We start from the raw sequence: 22058 nt of genomic DNA, 5'->3' as shown, positions 1-22058 counted from the left end.
TAATCAGGACACAAGGCTGTGATACTTTGTATAATATATTAGATCTCTCACTCAATATGTGACACACTGACATGGTGGTCAAAGGTCAGAAAGGCCAATTATAACACATTTGTCGTACATAACGTCATTCACTGTATAGAAGAATAAGACTGATTGTATTTGCAACTACTCTGCATTAAGGGTACCTAGATGATGCAAGATGATGATGTAAATGGATGTCGAAGTTTAGTTTTTCACAAGTTAGTTACGTTTATATTTCTCCGTTTATGAAGAATCTCTATAATTATACTGTATAATTTTGAATATAATTACAGACGATCTCCCCCGAACAGTGCTCTTTTGGGACTCTACATCATTGTATAAACTATAAACCACAGTAGAAATGCCTCCATGAGTCAAGGCGATCCAGTGAACATGTCAAAGAACAACATTGTAATGAGCAACATTTACCACAATGTCATGGTGGGAGATGACACTGCTGAGATTTCCACCAAAGTATTTGAGGTGAGTTTTGAAACTTTTGAAAGATAGACATGTCTATATGTTTTTCTTTTCTTCAAATATTGGCCAGTACGATGTTGGACAATGTCATTTGGACCAACATCTGAGTGCTTACTGACACTGCCTACAGATTGGCGGGAGGGGAATTCTAAAAAAGAAAAGGGGCACAAAAATGAACTTGAAAAAAAAGAAGGAAAAAAAAGATTTTTGAAAGATAGTTGATCAATAGAAATACAAATTCATACCCATGTCATTTGGAAATAAATGGGAATTAAGTCGGAAGAAATGTATTTAACAATTCCACTTTAAATTCTTAACTGATGTACCAGTGGGCTAAGAATGGCAACTCAGAGGCTTTAAGGAAGCACAGTGACTACCTGGGTATCAGGGACAGTGCCGAAGCCAGCCCTCTCCACCATGCCACAGCAGGGGGCCATGATCACACTATACGGAGCATAGTGGAAGTCATCGGACTACAAGGTGTGTACATGTGCTGTGTGCATGTGTGTGTGTGTGTGTGTGTGTGTGTGTGTGTGTGTGTGTGTGTGTGTGTGTGTGTGTGTGTGTGGACTTTAAGTATCTTCTGGACATTTTAATATACAATATTACACTTATTTAGGTAAAGTACACTAGCTCACTGGCAGAGAGACATACTGTATAAGGAGACACAGACAAGCACACACAGCCACACACACACGATAGGCCAGCCCCCACAGCTGGATTACATCAACTCACATACATATTTTTGAGGGGTACACTTGATCAAGCGCACACACAGATATATTGCCCGTACATAGACACTCATGGTAATTCCCCCTATAAGTAACATGGTTGAACAAAGGAACTTAGACTTAGACAGAGATGGACTCATATAGACTTGGACTGTACAAGATGGACTGTATCAAAGATAGACTCAGCCTCGGACTGGAGATGTACTGCAACTGAACTCACGGACTGGCAGCGGACTCAGTTGGCGTCCCTCGCATCGGACACACAATGTCAGCCAAATTGACTTGTAACCTTTTCTAATAAACCATGTTTATTGAAGAGATGTTACTACCCGAGTCTCCCCGTTTCTCATTCTGCAATATCACATCACGATCTTACACGTGCATGCTTGCGTGCGTGCGAAAATAGCAGATGTACAAAATCACAACATGTCGCAACAGGCCCAAAGTTTTGTATACGGATTATATAACATTGTGCATCATTTTGAAACCCAAGAGCAAACATTTTGACATTTTGTTATTTGTCTTTCCACCCACTGTCTTCTTTAATTTATTCACGTGTTGTGAATGTGCCATGTAGATGTGAACATCACGGATATGGAGGGGAATACTCCGTTACACTGGTCAGTGCAGAAAAGGCAGAGACAGAGCTGTGTATGCCTGATGGACCTAGGAGCCGACCCCAACCTGCTCAACAATCAATCTATGTCCCCTTTGCATCTCGCTGTCAACCTGCATTACAACGAATTAGTAGAGGTTAGGGTTTGTTCATTTTCATCTTACTTATTGATTTCCGAATGTAATAAAACTAAACCAACAAGATGTGGATCTTGGGGTATTTTCAAACTGTGTGGCTTTGTGGATCACACATTAATCTATATGAAAGTCAAGTAAAATATTTACAAAACATCATTATGGCATGGGGGTGAGTTTAGCTCCAGACAGACCCTGGCTAGCCTCTTGCAGAGCAACGCAATATATTACTCATGTTAAACTCTGCTTTCGTGTGTGTGTGTGTGTGTGTGTGTGTGTGTGTGTGTGTGTGTGTGTGTGTGTGTGTGTGTGTGTGTGTGTGTGTGTGTGTGTGTGTGTGTGTGCGTGTACGTAGACGTTACTGTCCTATGGTATCACCAATGCTGATCTCACAGGGGAACTGGGGAACTCAGCTGTTATCATGGCCTGCTCTGTGGACAATCACGAAGCTCTGAAAATACTGGTGAGTGAGCCTACACTACAGTACAAACAACCCTATTCCTTAACGCTCCACTGTTAAGCTTACAGTACAAAGTCATTAAGGCTATCTAGTACAGTACATAGTAACGCTATATCCCTTAAATCCCTAAATCCATAGTTGGGTGATAAATGATTGCAATGGCAACGATAAACGGCCTACTGGTAATCAAGGGCAATAATGACAATACAAAATGTCACATGCACCCAACAGACATTGGCAGCCAAGCTGAGAAAATTAAATTTTCAAATGGATGCAGATTGTAAAAGTTGTAACCATTCAGCTGAAAATGTGGAGAAGTCACCTTGCCTAAAGTTGGATTTATTCAATTTGGATATGATAAACTCATATCGACGTCCGAGTCCTTCTGTGGTTGGGCTTCATTTTGAAAACTTGCTTTTAATCCCTGAGCAATTTGCTGCGTTATTTTAAAATGCGCTGTGATACATAAGATATTTACATGAGTCAAAACCAAATTAACAAGGCTATTACAAACATTTGTGTTCCCGACATGCTGATTTTGATATTGTGGTCCTCTGCTCTACTGTAGTACAAACACGGAGGGAAGCTGTGTCAACAAAACAAACTGGGATATTATCCCATCCACGCAGCTGCCGTTGCTGGAGCCAGGAGGTCCCTGGAGGTAGTTCTTCACAAAGGTAAGTCAACCATAAAACACCGCCTGGCTCCAGGCAAATGATATATGTACAATATACAAATATGATATCCTTTATTGTTCCTGCCCAGCTAAGCAAATGGAAATGCGCTTTAAAAAAAATACATTTTCATGTATTTTTTGTCCCTTCCCAAATAGGGAGACTAGAGATAGCATGTTGTTTAGACAGATTTTACTGTAGGTTCATTGTTTAAAAAGACTACAGGTCTCTTTGAGGTCCGATTCTCTCTGCATTATTTACATTGTTTATTGACGGAGACATCTGTCCCAGAAAGCGTTTGCCCCCACAAAAACGCCACTGTCATGTCCGTCCGCCAACGTTCCTCCAGGACACCATCAAAATCTAACTCTGTCCTCTACAGACAAGCCAAGCATGCTTCCAATGGTTTACAAAATACATTTGAGAGCTGATATCAACAGGGTCTAGCAACTAACACCTATTGCCTTCATTCAACAGTATAAGTCAGGACCCAATGCTCATTTCGCCTCCAAAATTCCTGCTTTGATAGGCTATCAGAACACGGAACCAGAAAGATCCCAGTTCTGGAAATATAGGAAATTTAACATGCATTCAGGCACAACCTGTCTTCAAAGAAACGGGCAGATAATACTTTATAAAAATTTGCATTTTTCAACGTTAGATTGTTGATTGGTAGGCTAAAGCAATCAATGAGTTTATTATTGATCATAATCAGGTATTATACTTTCAACCTTTAGCGAAGTATGGGTAGAACTACTACATCTGTGACCTCACTACGAAGCAAAACAAGCAGTGGAGTTGCCATTCTGTTCAAAGATTACTTCTAATGCAGGCAGGATTGCATGGAAATTGTACCTCTTTTGAATATGTAGGTCTGGTGAAATGAACAAACAAATACATGACATGACTACAGACACACTCTAGTCTAGAGTCTAGACCTGATAATTTACAAAGGCCTGGACATATCGAACATCGCTGTGAGTGGCTAAAGTCTGCGTTATTTGATCATTGCTGTATCGTCTTTGAAAGTCACATTTCTGTACACAAAAATATTCAAAAAGACAATCATAAAATGATTTATCACAGAAGCCACCAGACAATGTATGCAGGCACTCCTCTCTACTCTTTGCTATCTCAACCATATCCTTGTGTCTCTTCCTTTCTAATTTCATTCTCTCTCTTCTTCTCATTCCTCCTTTGTACCCCTTCTCTTGCTTTCTCCCTCACTCCCTCTTTGTGTTTTGTATAGGAGTGCAACGAACCATGTACAGCCCAGATTCGGCACAAACAAGGGACTAAATTATTTTCGCTCCTATGCCACCAAAATGTGGAACGCCCTACCAACAGTCATTAAGACATGCGAATCCCTTGACTCCTTCAAAACCGCTCTCAAAGGGCACCTACGGACAGCTGCAATTCGAAACTGGCCCCCGTAAAATCTGAATCCCCCCCTTTTCCCCCCACTGTATATGTTTCTTTTCCCTTTTTACCTTCTTTATGATGAATTCCTGTTCTGTTCTTTGATATAGAAGTGTCTATTTGTACGTCTCTAAATGTTTTGATGAATTGAACATGGTGGACCCTCTTGTAAACAAGTGTAATGCTTAATTGGGTCGTCCACTCACAGTTAACAGTCTTTGTATTGAGTTTGTGCTTGAAATGTACTGTAATTCTGCAAAATGTATGCAGGCACTCTCTACTCTTTGCTATCTCAACCATATCCTTGTGTCTCTTCCTTTCTAATTTCATTCTCTCTCTTCTTCTCATTCCTCCTTTGTACCCCTTCTCTTGCTTTCTCCCTCACTCCCTCTTTGTGTTTTGTATAGGAGAGGAGCTGGGTTACTCTATTGAGACGCACGTAAACTATGTGGATAAGTATTTCTGCAGCCCTCTGCACCTAGCAGTCCGTGGTGGGAATTTGGAAGTCATCAGACTCCTTATTGAGATGGGATCCAGTATCGACCAGCAACAGGTCTCTCACACACACACACACACACACACACACACACACACACACACGTACACACACACACACACAGCTTATAACAGCTGAAACAGAGCAGTATTTGGCAAGTTGTTTGCCTTTGCTCTTAGTCATGCCAGCTATTGTTAGGCCACTTGTGGTCAGTTTATGTACATGGCCCAGGCTTCCAAATATCAGTCTATGTACAAATCAAAGACACAGCCCACCTCCAAAATCAGGACTTCCTTGTGGCTGGTGTCAACAAAATCAGGTGTACCTATTTGGGATGTTAGCAAAGACATCACATGCACAACTAAACCAATCCGGTTTAGTCTTGAATGTTTTGTTTATACATTGCTACACTGTTGGCATAATTATATTTTCAAACTGCATCAGACACTAGGTCAACAATACAGTTGTGGCGAGCAATATAAAAAAATGTGTATGCACTACATCCATTTGTTATGTGTGCAATGGATTGTAGGTGTTATTCAGAATCATGATGGTTTTATGCAAAGTGGAGTGTGGAATCTGCACCTGGCTCGCTGATAACAAACTATCTTTACACCTGGGAAAAACTGAATCCATTCTCTTTGGATCTAATAGTAATCTCAACAAGGCAAATGGCTTCTTGGTTAAAGTGGGTGACAATGTTATCACACGTAAAGATGAAATTACCTACCTAGGTTCCATACTGGAGGCTAATCTTTCCGGTGATAAAATGGCCACCAACGTAATAAAAAAAAGTCAACCAAAGAACAAGATTCCTTTACAGGATCTCCTCACTGGTCAACAAAAACACCTTGAAGACCTTAACAGGAGCCCTTGTACAAGGTTTTTGACTATGCATGCACCTCCTGGTACCACAGCACCTCAAAGGCCTTTAAAACTAGGCCCCAGACTTCCCAAAACAAACTGGTCAGGCTCCTACTTGGCCTCACCCCCCGAACCCACCTCACCCCTGCCCACTTTGACAGGCTGGAATGGCTTAGGGTCGACGACAGAGTACAGCATCTTGCAATGGGTCTGGTCCACAAGATTCAATACACCACCAAGATACCCATGTACCTGTCTAGATACTTCCTTAATGTTAACGAAGTCCACACCCACAACACCATGGGAGTGCAACAAACCATGTACAGCCCAGATTCGGCACAAACAAGGGACTAAATTATTTTCGCTCCTATGCCACCAAAATGTGGAACGCCCTACCAACAGTCATTAAGACATGCGAATCCCTTGACTCCTTCAAAACCGCTCTCAAAGGGCACCTACGGACAGCTGCAATTCGAAACTGGCCCCCGTAAAATCTGAATCCCCCTCTTTTTCCCCCACTGTATGTTTCTTTTCCCTTTTTACCTCCTTTATGATGAATTCCTGTTCTGTTCTTTGATATAGAAGTGTCTATTTGTACGTCTCTAAATGTTTTGATGAATTGAACATGGTGGACCCTCTTGTAAACAAGTGTAATGCTTAATTGGGTCGTCCACTCACAGTTAACAGTCTTTGTATTGAGTTTGTGCTTGAAATGTACTGTAATTCTGCAAACTGTTAATACATATTTCAATCAATCAATCAATGTCAGGGTACCAGATTGACAGTTTGTACTTGGTTGGTAATACTTGCAGTCTAGCTGTCTAGACACGCAGTCTAGACACGCACACACACACACACACACACACACACACACACACACACACACACACACACACACACACACACACACACACACACACACACACACACACACACACACACACACACACACACACACACACACACACACACACACACACACACACACACACACACACACACACACACACACACACACACACACACACACACACACACACACACACACACAAAGCCCATTAATAGCGACCGCTGCTCCTAAAATATAGTTTGGAGGGGTTAATGCAAACCAGGACAATTTACATGTATGTGCAAATGTATTTGACAAATATCAACACCTAAAAGGGGACACTTAGGCTAATAATATTAATTGGTCGCCATGTTTTTAAGCTGGCAATTGTAGAAATAAAAAGAGAACACATTTCAGTCCTCTTTTGTGCTGTGAATTTTCTTTTGCATTACTCATTGCTGAGTATGTATTAGAGTGGTGGTGAAACCACCGCAGACACTCATAAACCATAATTGTTGCATTATCATATTATGTTACGGTTACGCCCTCTTAAGATGGCGGAAATGTGGTTAAACCTTCTAAACAACTCTGTACCATCATAAATTAAATTAACTTCAATTAGATCTGTTGCATTTCCCAAAGTATAGTGTGTGGTTTCCTCTAAATGATTCGAGAAAGACGTCTGCTTAACAGACATCCCCTCAGCCTGTTGTTCTCTTGTGTAACCTTGCTGCATTAGTCATCATATAGCATTATAGCCATTAGGTCAGGCAAAAGCATAAAAAATAAAATAAACATATAAGACAGTACAAAGGAAACGAATAGTTCAAGAGTTAATAGTATATAAAATAAACCTGCAGTTCTCTGGGAATTTGTTCCAGATACAATAAATAAGGTTTGTGGTGGATAAAACCAAATGCTGCTTTGGTCCTAAACCATTTAATGCAAAACTTTACTTTGTATTCAATGTAATCAATTCTTTGAAAGAGAATCTGAGAACTGGAGTGCTATGATCCACTTTCATGGTATAGTAATACTAAGGACTTGAAGCACATTGAGTAGGCACTTGTCATATGAAATGTGCTATATATAAATAAATGTGACTTGAGCAGCAGTATTCTGAATCAACCGCTGCTGTAACATCCATTCTCTGCTTTCCAGAGTGATAAGTCGACAGCACTCCACTTCGCATGCACCCAGGGCTCCATTGAGGCCGTAAAATTTATGTTGTCATCATATACCAAAAGCTGTGATGTCATCAACATCCGCGACGGAGCCAACCAGACACCACTACACAAGTGAGTGATTTAATGAAATGAAAACATACGTATATAGTGAACGGTAAACAACTATTGAGATCATCGCAATATCTTAACAAAAAGTTTTCTGAGGGCTGTGCATGTGTGTGTGTGTGTGTGTGTGTGTGTGTGTGTGTGTGTGTGTGCGCGCATTTCCCTTACAGAGCGACACTATTTGACCACAGCGAGTTGGCTGAATACCTTATTTCAATGGTATGTAACTATGTAACTAAGTAACATTTTGTTAAGACTGCTTAAATTAGCACTTCAACACTATAGTGAGAAGTCCTTTGAAGTATGTTGATTCCTTAATGCTCTAATAATGTTCTTTGTTTTCCTCCAATCATTTGGAAACTATAGGTACAGTAACAGTTCAAATTGTTCAGAAAATGTGAATGTGTCTAAACCTTGTTAAAACTCATTGAGTAACATTCAGAAACCATTATAGTGTCCTAACTACCACATGCCACACAAATCAGGCATCACGAACAAGTCAAACCCCCAAAAGGGCCAGGCTGCTCCTTACACACAATCGAGCCAAATAAATTATTATTATTTATCAGTGCAGGCCTGTACCCGCATGCCAGTTTATTTATTGTGCGTGCGTGCGTGCATTGTGGAGCACTGGTAAATAGACGGATACCGAGTCATCCACATCCACCTTTCTTCACTATATCTAAATAACAATATTTATAGTAGAGTCAATTCCCCTGTGCTAACAATTTACACAAAGAAACCATTTACAGTGTTGTCATTATGATGAATCACAGGCCATGGATGAGTGGTTGTATATACCACAGTAAATGGTGCATCTTTTCCAGGGAGCAGATGTAAATGCCACTGATTGTAAGGGACACACCCCATTGCTACTAGCATCCAGCTGTCGTGCCTGGAGAACAATCAAAGTACTCCTTTCAAATGGTGAGTGAAAGCCACTTTCAGAGAGTAATCACTTCTAGATAGTCTTTGTTCAGTGTTTATGCTGTATGCGTTCTCTCTCCTAATTGGATGACATTGGTATCGCGACCTGAAAATGTATTCTTTAGTTACCAAAACTATTTACTTTGAGCCAGACAGACAGATGTTTACTATCATAATATTTATCTATAAATGCACCAAGTCTCGAGCCCCACCGACTTCAAAATGACACACGCGTTCCACACCACCGCAGGGGGTGCAGTGCCCGGTGTCGAGTTGGTCGGACCCACCCCCTGCCCAGCGTCCATATATGGAGTTGGCCTGTTCTGACCTCACAACACTCCATATTTGGGCATGCCTGACACAGAACTCCACAAGCTTGCCTGTTCTGACATCCCAACACCACAACCATATTTGGGCATGACCACAGAACTCCATAAAAGGGACACAGACATATCTGGGGGGGGCATTCATTTCCAACTGGCATCATTCCAAGTAGGCCAGTGCCCAACGAGCACCGCCTTAGAGGCCCCATGGGCACCGCGTATATCTATAACTTGATAAATATAAATTATACACTGTTCTCTCACTTCTCTGCTACTGTATTGTGGGGATTTTTTATTTTATTTTTAAGAATTCAATAATGCATTATATGCCTTCCTTACATTTTCAAGGGGCCGATCTGCAAACCCAAGACAAGTCTGGTTGTAACTTCCTCCATCTAGTAATGTTGCAGCCCAAGGGACAGAATAATCTGACTCTGGATGTCCTCCAGGTGAGGGCATGGATGGATGGATGGCTGTCACCATTAATCTTCTTACAAAGAAATTGCGATTTTGGCATTGAACATGAACAACAACATGGACAACATAATATGAATAAATAAATATGTAATTTCAGATTGCCTTTAACCCATTTAGGCCTGACCTCAAAATTTAAAAAAAATCTTCTTAAATCCGATTTTTCAAAAATAGCAGACCTACAAGCTCGTAGCGCGCCACTTAACTCGGTGGCGCGCTATGAGCTTGTAGATCTGCTATTTTTCAATAGTTAAATTAGAACATAATGTTTAAAACACCAAAAGGGGTTCCCGCCCAAAATGGGTTAAGGCCTCGTAATCAAACATTGCACAGGGCAGATGACAAATAACTGAGATATTTAATAATTTTATACAAAAAAAGATTTAAAAATAGTGATCTACAAGCCTAAAACGCACCATGAAGTGACACGTTATAAGCTTGCTATTTCATTTTTGCTATTTTTTTCTTTCATTTCGACGATTATAAAGAAATTATTGTGATTATCTAAAATTATTGCGATTAGACAATTACCGGTATGTAATATTAAGGTGGATGAATGGATGAATGGCTGAATGAAAAAAAAAAAAGCCTTCTTCTGTGATCCAACAGACATTATACTGACCTGATGAAGATCGAAATGTTGCATAATCTTTAATAAAGTGATTCCTTTACCGGGAAGACAGTGGGCAGGCTCTACCTCTTATTATAGTTTCTTTAGCCAGTACCCACTGTTGCTGTGCGTGCAATTAAGACATTTTACGCTATATTTCTATTTTGACAACCAAGATAAAACATGGACAAGTACTGTATATCAACACCAAAGAGATAATCTGTTTCCATGGTGGTGGGCAGGTGCTTCACCTCTATGTCCTTGTGTATGTTTTATGTCATGTTTGTGGTGTTTTTAGGTAAAAAAAATAGAAAAGTGTAGAAATATAGGTGATTAATGTTTATTTTATTTTTTTATCTGTGGGAAGTATATGTGTCTATATGTCTCTATGATTCACTGTCTGTTTTTAATGTTTTATTTCTCAAGCTGAGCAATGTTAAAGAGCTCCTACACGCAGAGGACCATGAGGGCTGCACCCCCCTCCACTATGCCTGTAGACTTGGGGTTCTGGACTCTGTCAACAACATGCTGAGTCTCAATGCGTCTCTGGAACAAAAGTCCAAAAAGAAGAAATCTGCCCTGCATTTTGCTGCAGAGTGAGTGTGATAATGACCGTCTTAGCAGGCTGGAAACAGTATAGAGGTGCCAAATGGTGTATTTATTTATTTATTCAACATATAAAAGATGACAAGGACATGAGCTGACACATCCAATCATCGTGTCCAGCTTCTCACCCTCAGCACTCTCTCTTGTTAACTGGCAGCCCAGGTGAGCTAGACTGCAACATTAGACTGCACCATTCAAAGGGGTGTTCTAAAAACAAAATACCCAATTATATACAATAAATACTTAAGGCGAGACACCCCAGGTGAATAGGGAAAAAAAGTTAAATAATAGCTATCACAATGAAACTTCTCCAGTTGATTACTTATATTAAAACTAAGATTTTTTGTATTACAAGTTTTCTGAAATTATATGTTTAAATATGCAAATTAGGCATTATATGCGCTAATTTGCATACATTTCGGGACGATAAATCTGAAGATCGGATAAAGCCAGGTTCAAAATTATCATTTCATTTTGTTGACACATTAGAGACAAAGAAAATTACACATGGGATTTTTGATATCTCTAATTATCACTCCACAAATCAGAAAATAGTGTCAACAGGCATAAAAAACCCAATTTTCGGCATTTCTTTGGTATAAAATGTGATGTAAATCAGGCTGTGAATGATATATCAACAAATCCATGTGTAAATGTCTGTGGAATATAGTTATGAATAAGACTGGAAAGTTTGGTGTATGTGAGTTCAACTGAAGTGGAGATTCTTTGTCCCAAGTATGAGGAAAACTTATTTTGAGAAAACGGCCTTTAAAGATTTGTATTGTAAAATTCCAAAACGTTTTATTTGAAGCCACTATTTTGAGACAAAATATCTCATCCAAACCTTGGCAACAACATATAATGGCATATATCATTGGAAAGGTCTGGACCTCAAGCTGACTGTGGTCTGATCCAAATATGGTCACTTCCTTTGTACCAACAACCAATCATGAAAATAGAGATGGTGGCTTTTCACCCCGAAAAACGAGCTGTCATTGGCTTAAATAAACTATCCAACTAAACATCTAAATCTGTATTTTTAATGTGTATTTTGCTTTAGTTTGAAAGAAAACATGTTTAGGAAGCAAAATAGCAAAAAAAAAAAAAAAAAGAAAAATCATGATTTCACCTGGGGTGTCTCACCTTAAAAGGATGCCTGGCTATTAAGCCGTACAGGCTTAATCTTGCTACACTAATTGAAAGGGGTGGTTCATCAGGGGATGTCATTTGTCCAGGTGTGGTCCAAGTCCAAACCTATGGAATTTATGGAATGCACGTGTTAATAAGGTTATGAGGCTAATTGTTATTAGCACATGCATTCCATACAGGCCATAGAGCTGGACCACAAATGCAGGGCGAATTACATCATCAACTTGCGACTGCAGTTGTGAAAGATGGAAATTATTTCACTAATATATTGCACTCTATCATGATGCCCAACATTTGTTTGCCTTCCTCAGTAATTATGAGTGGCCACCAGCTGGACATTAAATTACTACTCAATGTTCTGTAAAATGCATTCGATAATAAATTAATGACTGGGCCTTTCTCTGCTGCGCAAAATATAGCTGTGCAAATTAATGAAGTGCAAACATGCTGTGCAAACAGGATTCAATAAATTTGTGTTAAATTACACGTGCAAACATAGGTATCAGAGGACTGAGTCAGTTCAAACAATGACAATATTATATTACCTAAAAATAAATAATCATATTGACATGTGTAACATGTCAATATAGACTATATAGACTTGGGGTTCTGGACTCGGTCAACAACATGCTCAGTTGTCTCAATGCGTCTCTGGAACAAAAGTCCAAAAAGAAGAAATCTGCCCTGCATTTTGCTGCAGAGTGAGTGTGATAATGACCGTCTTAGCAGGCTGGAAACAGTATAGAGGTGCCAAATTTATTTATTCCTAGTGTGGTTAGTATATGTTAGGCCAGAATTAAGGCACTGATTGAAAATAGTAAAAACACTGGAAAATGATTGAAAAGGATGGCCAGAGAGTCCTTAGTGCAGAGACGAGGTGGTTGTTTTATTCACCTTTAACACACAAATCAAGGGATCAAAATGAAACAAAAAGTATTTACAACCGAAACCAGAAAGATTGGCCTCATGGGTCTCACACCTCCACAGTCCTACTTTGACTGATCTATCTGGCAGTGGCAGCATGGTCTCCCTACTTATAGGCTAAGCCCCCCCCACTGGACCATACCAAATCTTAATTTAATCCACAATTACACCAGTTCATTTGACTATGTCCAGAGACATTACATGTATTACTCAAAAATATCCACATAATATAAACACATAATTAATTAGTACTCAATTTCCCATGTTACACAAATCCAATGTTGGCATTTTCCCCACCACACCCAGTTGGTAGTTGCTCCCTACAATGGAGTCAACAATCAGTCAATCAACAAACAAACACACAATATATATAGTCAAACAAATCTAATTCCCTGCAACATAAATAATAGTTCAAACTTACCCATAACCCTGTGTATTAAAAGTCTCAGTGGCAGCTAGGCTGAACTGCCACACTCTCCATCATGACGACGCCCAACATTTGTTTGCCTTTCTCCACAGGTGGATTAACTCAGTCATTATGTAGAGTGGCCACCAGCTGGACATTAAATGACTACTCAATTTTCTGTAAAAATGCATTCAATAATAAAAACATGACTGGGCCTTTCTCTGCTGTGCAAATGAATAAAGTGCAAACATGCTGTTCAAACAGGATTCAACAAATTAGTGTATCAGAGGACTGAGTCAGTCAGACAATAATATTACCAATTTCTTTTTGACAATGTGTAACATTTTGTGCCCCGTCAGGTATGGCAGGATCAACACTTGTGAGAAACTGCTGGACAGCATGACAGACACCCGGCTGCTGAACGAGGGGGATGAAAGGGGAATGACACCTTTGCACCTGGCATCCCATGGTGGCCATGTCCAAGTGGTGGAGCTCTTGCTCCGTAGAGGCGCACTGTTTCACAGGCATGTTTTGGGAAGGAATAGAACACTGAATACAAAGATCTAAAATAACTGCAAACAGGTGCTCCTTGGCGAGTGTTCAACAATAGAACAAAGGAAAACCAAGGCACTCTGTTTCAGTGAAGTTTAAAAAACCTTTAACTTATGAGTGATTTATTGGCATTTATCAACAGAGGTGTCATTTGTTGCTTTCCAGTGACTACCAGGGCAGAACCAGTCTACACTATGCAGCATTGGAGGGCTACACCAACACCATGTCCACTCTGCTGACCTCTGACCTCGACCTCCTGGACAGAACTGACGAAGAAGGGGTTAACCATGATTTTCATGCTTTTCACAAGGCGGTTAATGTGTCCAGGAATATCCATTTGCAAGCTTTGTTATAAAGTCACTCCCAAATGTCCCATATAGAATCAATACAATCTTGACAATGTTAGCAAGTGACTATACACTACAGCTTCTCAAATAAAAATGAAATATGGGAGATGTATAGAGTAGGAGAATATGGACATAGATGGGCAATGTCAAAAGTACTATACACCCTATACAAACATCCTGCCTGATGCAGAACTAGAAAAAAGAAAGCATAGTTAGAATTCAGCACACAGGTAAGGTTACTGATGACAGAGTGGATGTCACACTGCACAACGTATTGCTGCTAAGTCATGAAAAGTCAATTACTGTCAATGACCTCATGTGAGTTTGTAGATCTGCTAACTAAACGCATTTGGTGTGGATCGTTTCTTTTCAGAACACCGCTCTGCATCTGTGTGCTAGAAGAGGGCATACTAGAGCCGTACTCTTATTATTGAACCGAGGGGCCCAGCTGACACTCAACAAGATGGACTCCTCTTTTCTCCATGAGGCAGTGCTCAACGGGAAGAAGGAGACAAGTGACACCATTGTGAATAGTGACAGGTCTGCACTGCCTCTATTCAGTTTCAGTGGTTCTCACAGTGGGGTCTGGGAAATGAGTTGAAATAGCATCAAAATGTAACACTTTAACCAATTTAACCCTATGTATCGCTATAGCCGATCTACATGCTCAGAACATAGTTTTGTGCCATAGTCGCAGTGTTCATCACATTTGTCATGACGGCTATGGCCATTTTTAGCCCAAGGAGTGTTTGTTGTGCAAAACGAATGCTTGGAATGTTAAAGGAGCAGTGCTACATATAGAATCTTCTTGTTTCCTTATGAAAGGTAAAAACAGGCCCCATGTTATGAACATAGTGTGTTCATGACACTGTGACGACAAAAAACATAAAAAATGTGGATGCAGAATGGAGAGGTTTCAACAAAATATGGACTACTAAGTATTATATATTAATAATATACTGTATACTCTTACCAGCTTGTCAAAACAATGCCATTTACTGCTTTTTTATATAGAAATAGAATTAATATCATGCAGAATTGAGTTCAACCTTTTGGCCTGGCCCTCCATAATATTTTCTGTTTCTCATTTGGCCACCTTTGCTCTAGACGTCATTCAAGTGGATGGTCAGCCACAGAAGAGCACGTCTTGAATTTTGCATTGGTTCAGTGTTTGCTCAAAGACACACAGAGCAAAAGAGGTTTTTTCATGTTCAGATAAAAATGCTTTGTATTTGCCCCTAATATTTCAACACAACACCACAACACATTTAGGCATAAATCTATCTTACCGTTTATACTTGAATTGTTTTTGTATGCCTGTGTATGTGATACAGATGCATGGAAGCTATGTATGCATTCAGTATGACATCATCCATCCGGCGCCATGTTAGTTTAGAAATGATTGAGACTCTACCCGAGGCATTCAAGGTCAGTTTTATAGAGCAGATGTTTTGCATGATGTTGATTGAACTTATTGTAATTCATCCTTCTCTGTGAACATACTGGAGACCTACCTGGCCAATAAGAACATACTGTAGGCCTACCTGGCCAATAAGAACATACTGTAGGCCTACCGCCAATAAGAACATACTGTAGGCCTACCTGGCCAATAAGCGGATTAGCTCAGTGTCGTCCAAACATCTATACTGCTGTCCGTTGCCACCCGTTTTGGGTCACGGATGCTTTTTTTATGGCGTTGCGAGTACATTTTATTATTTGTTTCAGACATCTCAAAAACATTATGGGAATAGCAGCTCTACAAGCTCACAGCACATAATAAGACACTGTGAGTTTGTAGACTGGCTATTTATTTATTTATTTGCTGAATATTAACCAATTATGACATGCTCAGAAAAGGGATACTACTGGGATGTCCTGGCTAAAATGGAAATTGGTAGAGCATCTCTTTCCAACCCCTTCTTTACATGCCAACCCTCTGGCATTCTGCTATAAGATAGTATCTTATAGCAGAACAGAACACAGAGGAGAGTGTGTGCATTTTGTATATCAGAAGCCTGTCTAGAATGGAATTGATTCTCATAGTACTGTGGCTGTCTGTAGACGCTTTTGGACACTTGCATAACAGAATCAGCGGAGGACATCACCAGCTCCAACTATTCTGTAAGTACCCATTGTACCCGTCTGTCTGTGTCCCTTTTATGCCCATATTGTGGAGTTCCGTGTCAGGCATGGCCTATTGAGTCCAGGCCAGTCACGACATCATATTGATGATATCACACACACACACACACACACACACACACACACACACACACACACACACACACACACACACACACACACACACACACACACACACACACACACACACACACACACGTCACACACACACACACATACACACACACACACACACACACACACACACACACACACACACACACACACACACACACGTAAAAGGAAATGTTGGGTAAGTGCTGTTGTTCTTTTGTTTACAGATCAGTTATAATTTCCGATGGCTTCAGGCACCTGTCAAAATTATGAAGAAGAGACAAATAGACACCCTTAAGATCAATCCTCTTGCTGCTTTGAATGTAAGTATGAATCATAAAGCCGGGACCGGCGATTCCCGACCTGTGGGCCGGGCCCACTGGTGAGCTGTGAGGATATTGTGGGTCCCCAGATAATTGACACATTATTACGATTTTAATGATAATTAATTAATATCACACACGCACGCACGCACGCACACACACACACACACACACACGCACAAAATGGGGGAGATGAATGTAGCGCCGCACTGTTGCAACCATAACATTTACCGTTTGGGGGCAGGAGGGATAGATAAACTATGATGTTAGTGTACTGTAGATGCATACTGTACATATGTTTATTTAGTGTGTTATTGTTGTTATTGTTGTTGTTTAGACTTTGGTGAAGTTCAACCGTGTTGAGTTGTTGACCCATCCTGTATGCAGGAAATATCTGTTGATGAAGTGGTAAGTATTAGATGCCTATTTGGAGCTACACTTTCTGTTTAAATGTACCCATAAAATAGAAACAAGCCACAGAGAAATTTTGTTAGAAAGTTCAGGCTTGCATGGCAAGCGTATTTGTAAACTAATGCCGGCACAGTATAGCTTAGTAGCACTACAAAACATAAATGTGCTTGTTATTCTTATTCGTCTGATAATTTTACAGTTCAAGGATATAGCTATTTTAATGTGGTCACAACAAACCCAGCTTTAAAAGGTTGTAGTGGGTGAAACATTATGGAAAGCTCCTATTTCTTGCTTTAAGCAAGCCTTCTACAGTAAACTGCCATTTTATCAATAGGTGGAAACAATTGGAGAACACATCATTTTCGACTCTAATATAATAATTCTATCCCACCACCAGGAAAGCCTATGGTGTAATCGTGCACCTGTTGAACCTCTCAGTGTACTCTCTGGGTCTGCTGCCTCTCACCCACCTCATCCTCACCCTGAGACCTCATTTAAATGGCAACTCCAGCAGCCCCGAAGGTCGCACCCCGGTCCGCACTTCAATGGACAACGTGAGAAAATACACTCACTGTCTTTATTAATTTGTGGGCCTTGTTTCTCCTTTTCTGTATTGAGATGCACAGTAGAACTGATCATGTGAAAAATAACGAACAATAACCTGTGTACTTCCTTGTCCTAGCAACCTTACTTGATCAGCATCTGTATGTTCCTGGTGTTGGCAATGAATTTGTACATGGTGTTCAAGGAGCTGTTGCAGATTGTAGTCCAGGTAACTGGACTATCTCGCTCTGTAAAATCTGAATAAATGTGGTACCTTGTAATAATTTAAATAGAGTTCAAAAATAGAACATTCTGCTAAATCAGTGAAAATCAAAGACAAATTGTAAATCTTCAAGCTCTGCAAGAGCTTGAAGAGAGCTTTTTTTGTTTTAAGCCTTAAATCTTAGAAGGATTTATGCTCTGAATCTATGACCTTGTGTTGGTATTTATCTCTTGTCTTTGTGTGGAGCGCTGGGAATATTTCCATGACTTTACCAACCTGCTCGACTGGACGTCTGCCTTGAGCTCGCTGGCTTTTGTCATCCCTCTACTGATGGACAGCAAGTCACTCTGGAACTGGCAAGCTGGCGCAGTGGCGGTCCTCATATCCTGGATCAATTTCCTCTTCTACCTACAACGGTACTGAATACAGACATTTACCATTATTGTTGGGTGGAAAACCTTGTAGACCAAAACAGTTACTTTTCAGGAAATTGAAAAAAACAACTGTGTTCAGGCACTCTGACAACAGACAGATATACAGTACCCGCATACAGACACAGTACCCGTGCACACAGACACAGTACCTGTACCATACAGACACAGTACCTGTGTCTGTGCATACAGATACAGTACCTGTGCATACATAGAGATGGGTACAGTTACTCTGACAACGGGTACAGCGGGTATGGCATAACCGAGTGGCACATATTCCCAACTTGCATTTTTCCCGATCCTGACATGCATTGTTCAAGTGTTTATAAAACCCACAGACATACTTGTGCTGTCCTATGTGCAACTGACCTCATACACATACGTGCGCGTATACACACACACACACACACACACACACACACGCACGTACGCACACACACACACACACACACACACACACACACACACACACACACACACACACACACACACACACACACGGTTTTTGCCGACAGCAAGACTTTAAGATAATTACCGGTAATAATCTTAAAGTGTATACTCTACTCTACTGTATGTATCAATTCTTATGCAGGTTTGAAAGTATTGGGATCTATGTGGTGATGTTCAGGGAGATCGCCAAAACTCTGCTCGTCATCGGTAATCTCTTCTTCTTCCTCATCCTGGCCTTCGCTCTGTCCTTCTATGCCGTGATGGCACATCTGGTATTTGTTTAACTCTTATCATTAACAATTTCACAGGAAAGAATGATAAGACTTGTAATGGATCCGTTAACCCTAATCATTTGCAGGATGACCTTGAAGGGGATTTGGTGCTCCTGTTAATGGAAACCTTTATGATGATGGTGGGAGATTATAATTACCAGGAAAATGTCCGAGATCCTTACCTTAAGAGAAAGCTTCCCTTCGCCGGCCTCACCTTTACCATCTTTATTTGGTTCATTCTGCTGGTGCCAATTCTGCTCATGAACCTCCTGGTAAGACGAATAATTTTTCAAATGTATGACGTCTCATTTAGAGATAAACCTGTTCAAAAGTAACACAAATAATGGTATTTTGCAGATTGGTTTGGCCGTTGGTGATATTGCAGCGGTGCAAAACAATGCTGTGCTGAAACAGATTGCAATGCAGGTGGGTGGAAATTAGACCTATGCTTTCAGAGTCAGGGTCATTATAGTTTAACATGTTTAATTTAGATCTTTTATTTACTTTCATTTCCACTTTCTATTATCATTAATAAGTGTGTCCTGTGTGTTTTGTTCTTAATCTTTCCAAGACTTAGGGCCTATTAGGGAAAACATGTGCACTATACGAAAGGGGGTTATCTGGCGAAAATCTAAGAAAAGTCCATTGCTATGCCGTTTTTATGCCGTTATAACTATTGCTGCAGTCAACACAAATTATCTTTGTTAAGGATCATTTATACTCAAAAATAATACCGATACGGACAGGACAACTCTTTTCTGTACCTTCTACTTACTACTTGTTATTCTTACTTATCTCTGTTATTGATGCTACAATGTTCAAAATGTCATCCTCAATATATTTTCAAGGAATATGTATCTGCCGCAGTGTATGCTCTGTGTTTGCTCTGGTACTATATTTTTGTTACCGGTATGTCAAAGTAATCAGATGGCTTCTCTCTCTCTCTCTCTCTCTCTCTCTCTCTCTCTCTCTCTCTCTCTCTCTATCTCTAGATTGATCTTCACACCAATCTGGAGAAAAAGCTTCCATATTGGTTACTGAAGCGAGTTGACCAGGACACCATCACAGAATACCCCAACAAATGTAAAAGGGTAAATATTTCCACATAGGAGTTCATAAGCTACACAGACTACAGTTGCTGCATTTTAAATACACAAAAAAAACATCTTCTCTTTAACTTAAGAGTCCAAAAAGGTTAGGTTCCTACTTTGCCTACAAACATGGAGAAAACACAACGTCAAAGTTGTATCTGAATCATGTCACTAAAACGTTGAAGGAAACGTGTTTACAGCCCGGGCAGATGTCGTTCCTCCATCAAGGAGAGCCAGTCACTACCCACTACCCACTACTACACACACACACACACACACACACACACACACACACACACACACACACACACACTCTCATACTCACACTCATTGTTGGTTTCTCTCTTCCAACAGATGAGACTTCTGGCTTTCCTGGGCGATGAGCGAACTAAACAGAAGCTGTCATTCACCTCCCAGGAGGTTCTTCCTTTGGAGAGAGAAGTCAGGAAACAGAAGTACAGGTGAGGAAACCTACAGTATACTTAGAGTTGGATGATTTGACATACAAATGTTACTTCAGTTCATTGTTTATTAATGTAAAACAAACACTGGGATAACGTTTAAAAGTATTCCCCTCCCGCTTATTCAGTTCCTTGTTAATTATAATCTGCAGTCCCATTAATGGTTACCTCCTATGAATGCCTAATGTCTCTAAAGAAGCATTCCACTGCTCTTCATATCCAACCCGTATCCAAAATCCATGAGATAAAAGCAATAGCCTACAACATCAGATCACGATAAGTGATAAACATGATATATCACAGCCTCTTGTATTATTTCTTAATTATAGGGTGGCTTGGTGGTACAGTGTTGTGTGGAATTTGATTGCATGGCTTTGGACATTAATTGCACAGTATGCGATGTGCCTGACATTGTGCTCCTTCATTTGTGTGTGAGGACTGTGGTGTATATTAACACCCTCAACACTCTTAGCATTAACAATACCCACCAGTACCTCTTAACACTCTTAACACTACTAACAATTAACACTATCAACACATTAATACTTAACACTATAACAGTCTAAGTACAACATACTTGCTACCAGAACCAACCAGAAGTGTAGCATCCATCCGTCCATTTCCACCCGACGGCAACGATATGCTGGTCCATAAATTTGAGATTTGTTTTCTTTTTCTTCCTTGTGTAGTCTCTCTCCACTTGTGAGTGACTAAAGTGCTGTTCTCTTCATGTTCAGATTGCGGGAGATCTCCAGTACGCAGGAGAAACAGCTTGAGCTGTTGAAACTGATCCTCCAGAGGATGGACATCAGCTTGGAACAAGAGGAACGTGATGGGCCCATGCAGGACCACAGACAGGTGGACCAGCCTCCTCCTTACCACTAAGAGCATGTGGGACAACTAAGAGCACGTCGACCACTAAGAATTTATATTATATACTCTATAATCCCATTTCAGCCTAATGGAGCAATCCGTAAACCGTCTCTTGCTATGCGTGGAGCTAATGTTTTTCTGATTTTCGGATTATTCAAGAGTTTTTGAAAATAGCCGATGTACCAGCTCACAACGTATCTATCTATCCATCTATCTATCTATCTATCTATCTATCTATCTATCTATCTGAATTGAGGAAGAGGTAACAGCTTATGAATAGGAATCTCTCATGCCACATATTTCAATGATTACCGTAAACAATTGACAAATTAAATTATAAGTCCAGTAATTTTTTGTCGTGAACAAATACATAGAATCTCGATGTACACTAAAACCAACAAACTGACGACA

The 22058-nt window shown here is 40.2% G+C and overlaps 1 protein-coding gene across 1 annotated transcript; it reads left to right on the top strand.

Annotated features, from left to right (window-relative positions):
- Positions 1–382: 382 nt before the first annotated feature.
- LOC308324968 (transient receptor potential cation channel subfamily A member 1-like) lies at positions 383–21968 on the top strand. The gene is made up of 27 exons (XM_080777324.1): positions 383–504; positions 831–981; positions 1810–1985; positions 2338–2445; positions 3011–3119; positions 4943–5088; positions 7886–8022; positions 8187–8235; positions 8844–8943; positions 9615–9715; positions 10777–10946; positions 13795–13959; positions 14153–14267; positions 14708–14874; positions 15669–15762; positions 16396–16455; positions 16797–16892; positions 17230–17300; positions 17701–17857; positions 17986–18075; positions 18316–18485; positions 19093–19222; positions 19309–19494; positions 19580–19648; positions 20215–20313; positions 20668–20774; positions 21512–21968. The coding sequence occupies exons 1-27, from the start codon at positions 391–393 to the stop codon at positions 21657–21659; spliced, it is 3285 nt and encodes a 1094-aa protein (XP_080633450.1). The 5' UTR covers positions 383–390; the 3' UTR covers positions 21660–21968.
- Positions 21969–22058: the final 90 nt, after the last annotated feature.

The sequence above is a fragment of the Protomyctophum bolini genome (assembly GCF_963924005.1).
Source record: "Protomyctophum bolini genome assembly, chromosome: 12".
Classification (NCBI taxonomy): domain Eukaryota; kingdom Metazoa; phylum Chordata; class Actinopteri; order Myctophiformes; family Myctophidae; genus Protomyctophum; species Protomyctophum bolini.
The sequence above is the reverse complement of the archived record's forward strand: the minus strand, read 5'-3'. Positions and strand labels throughout refer to the sequence as shown.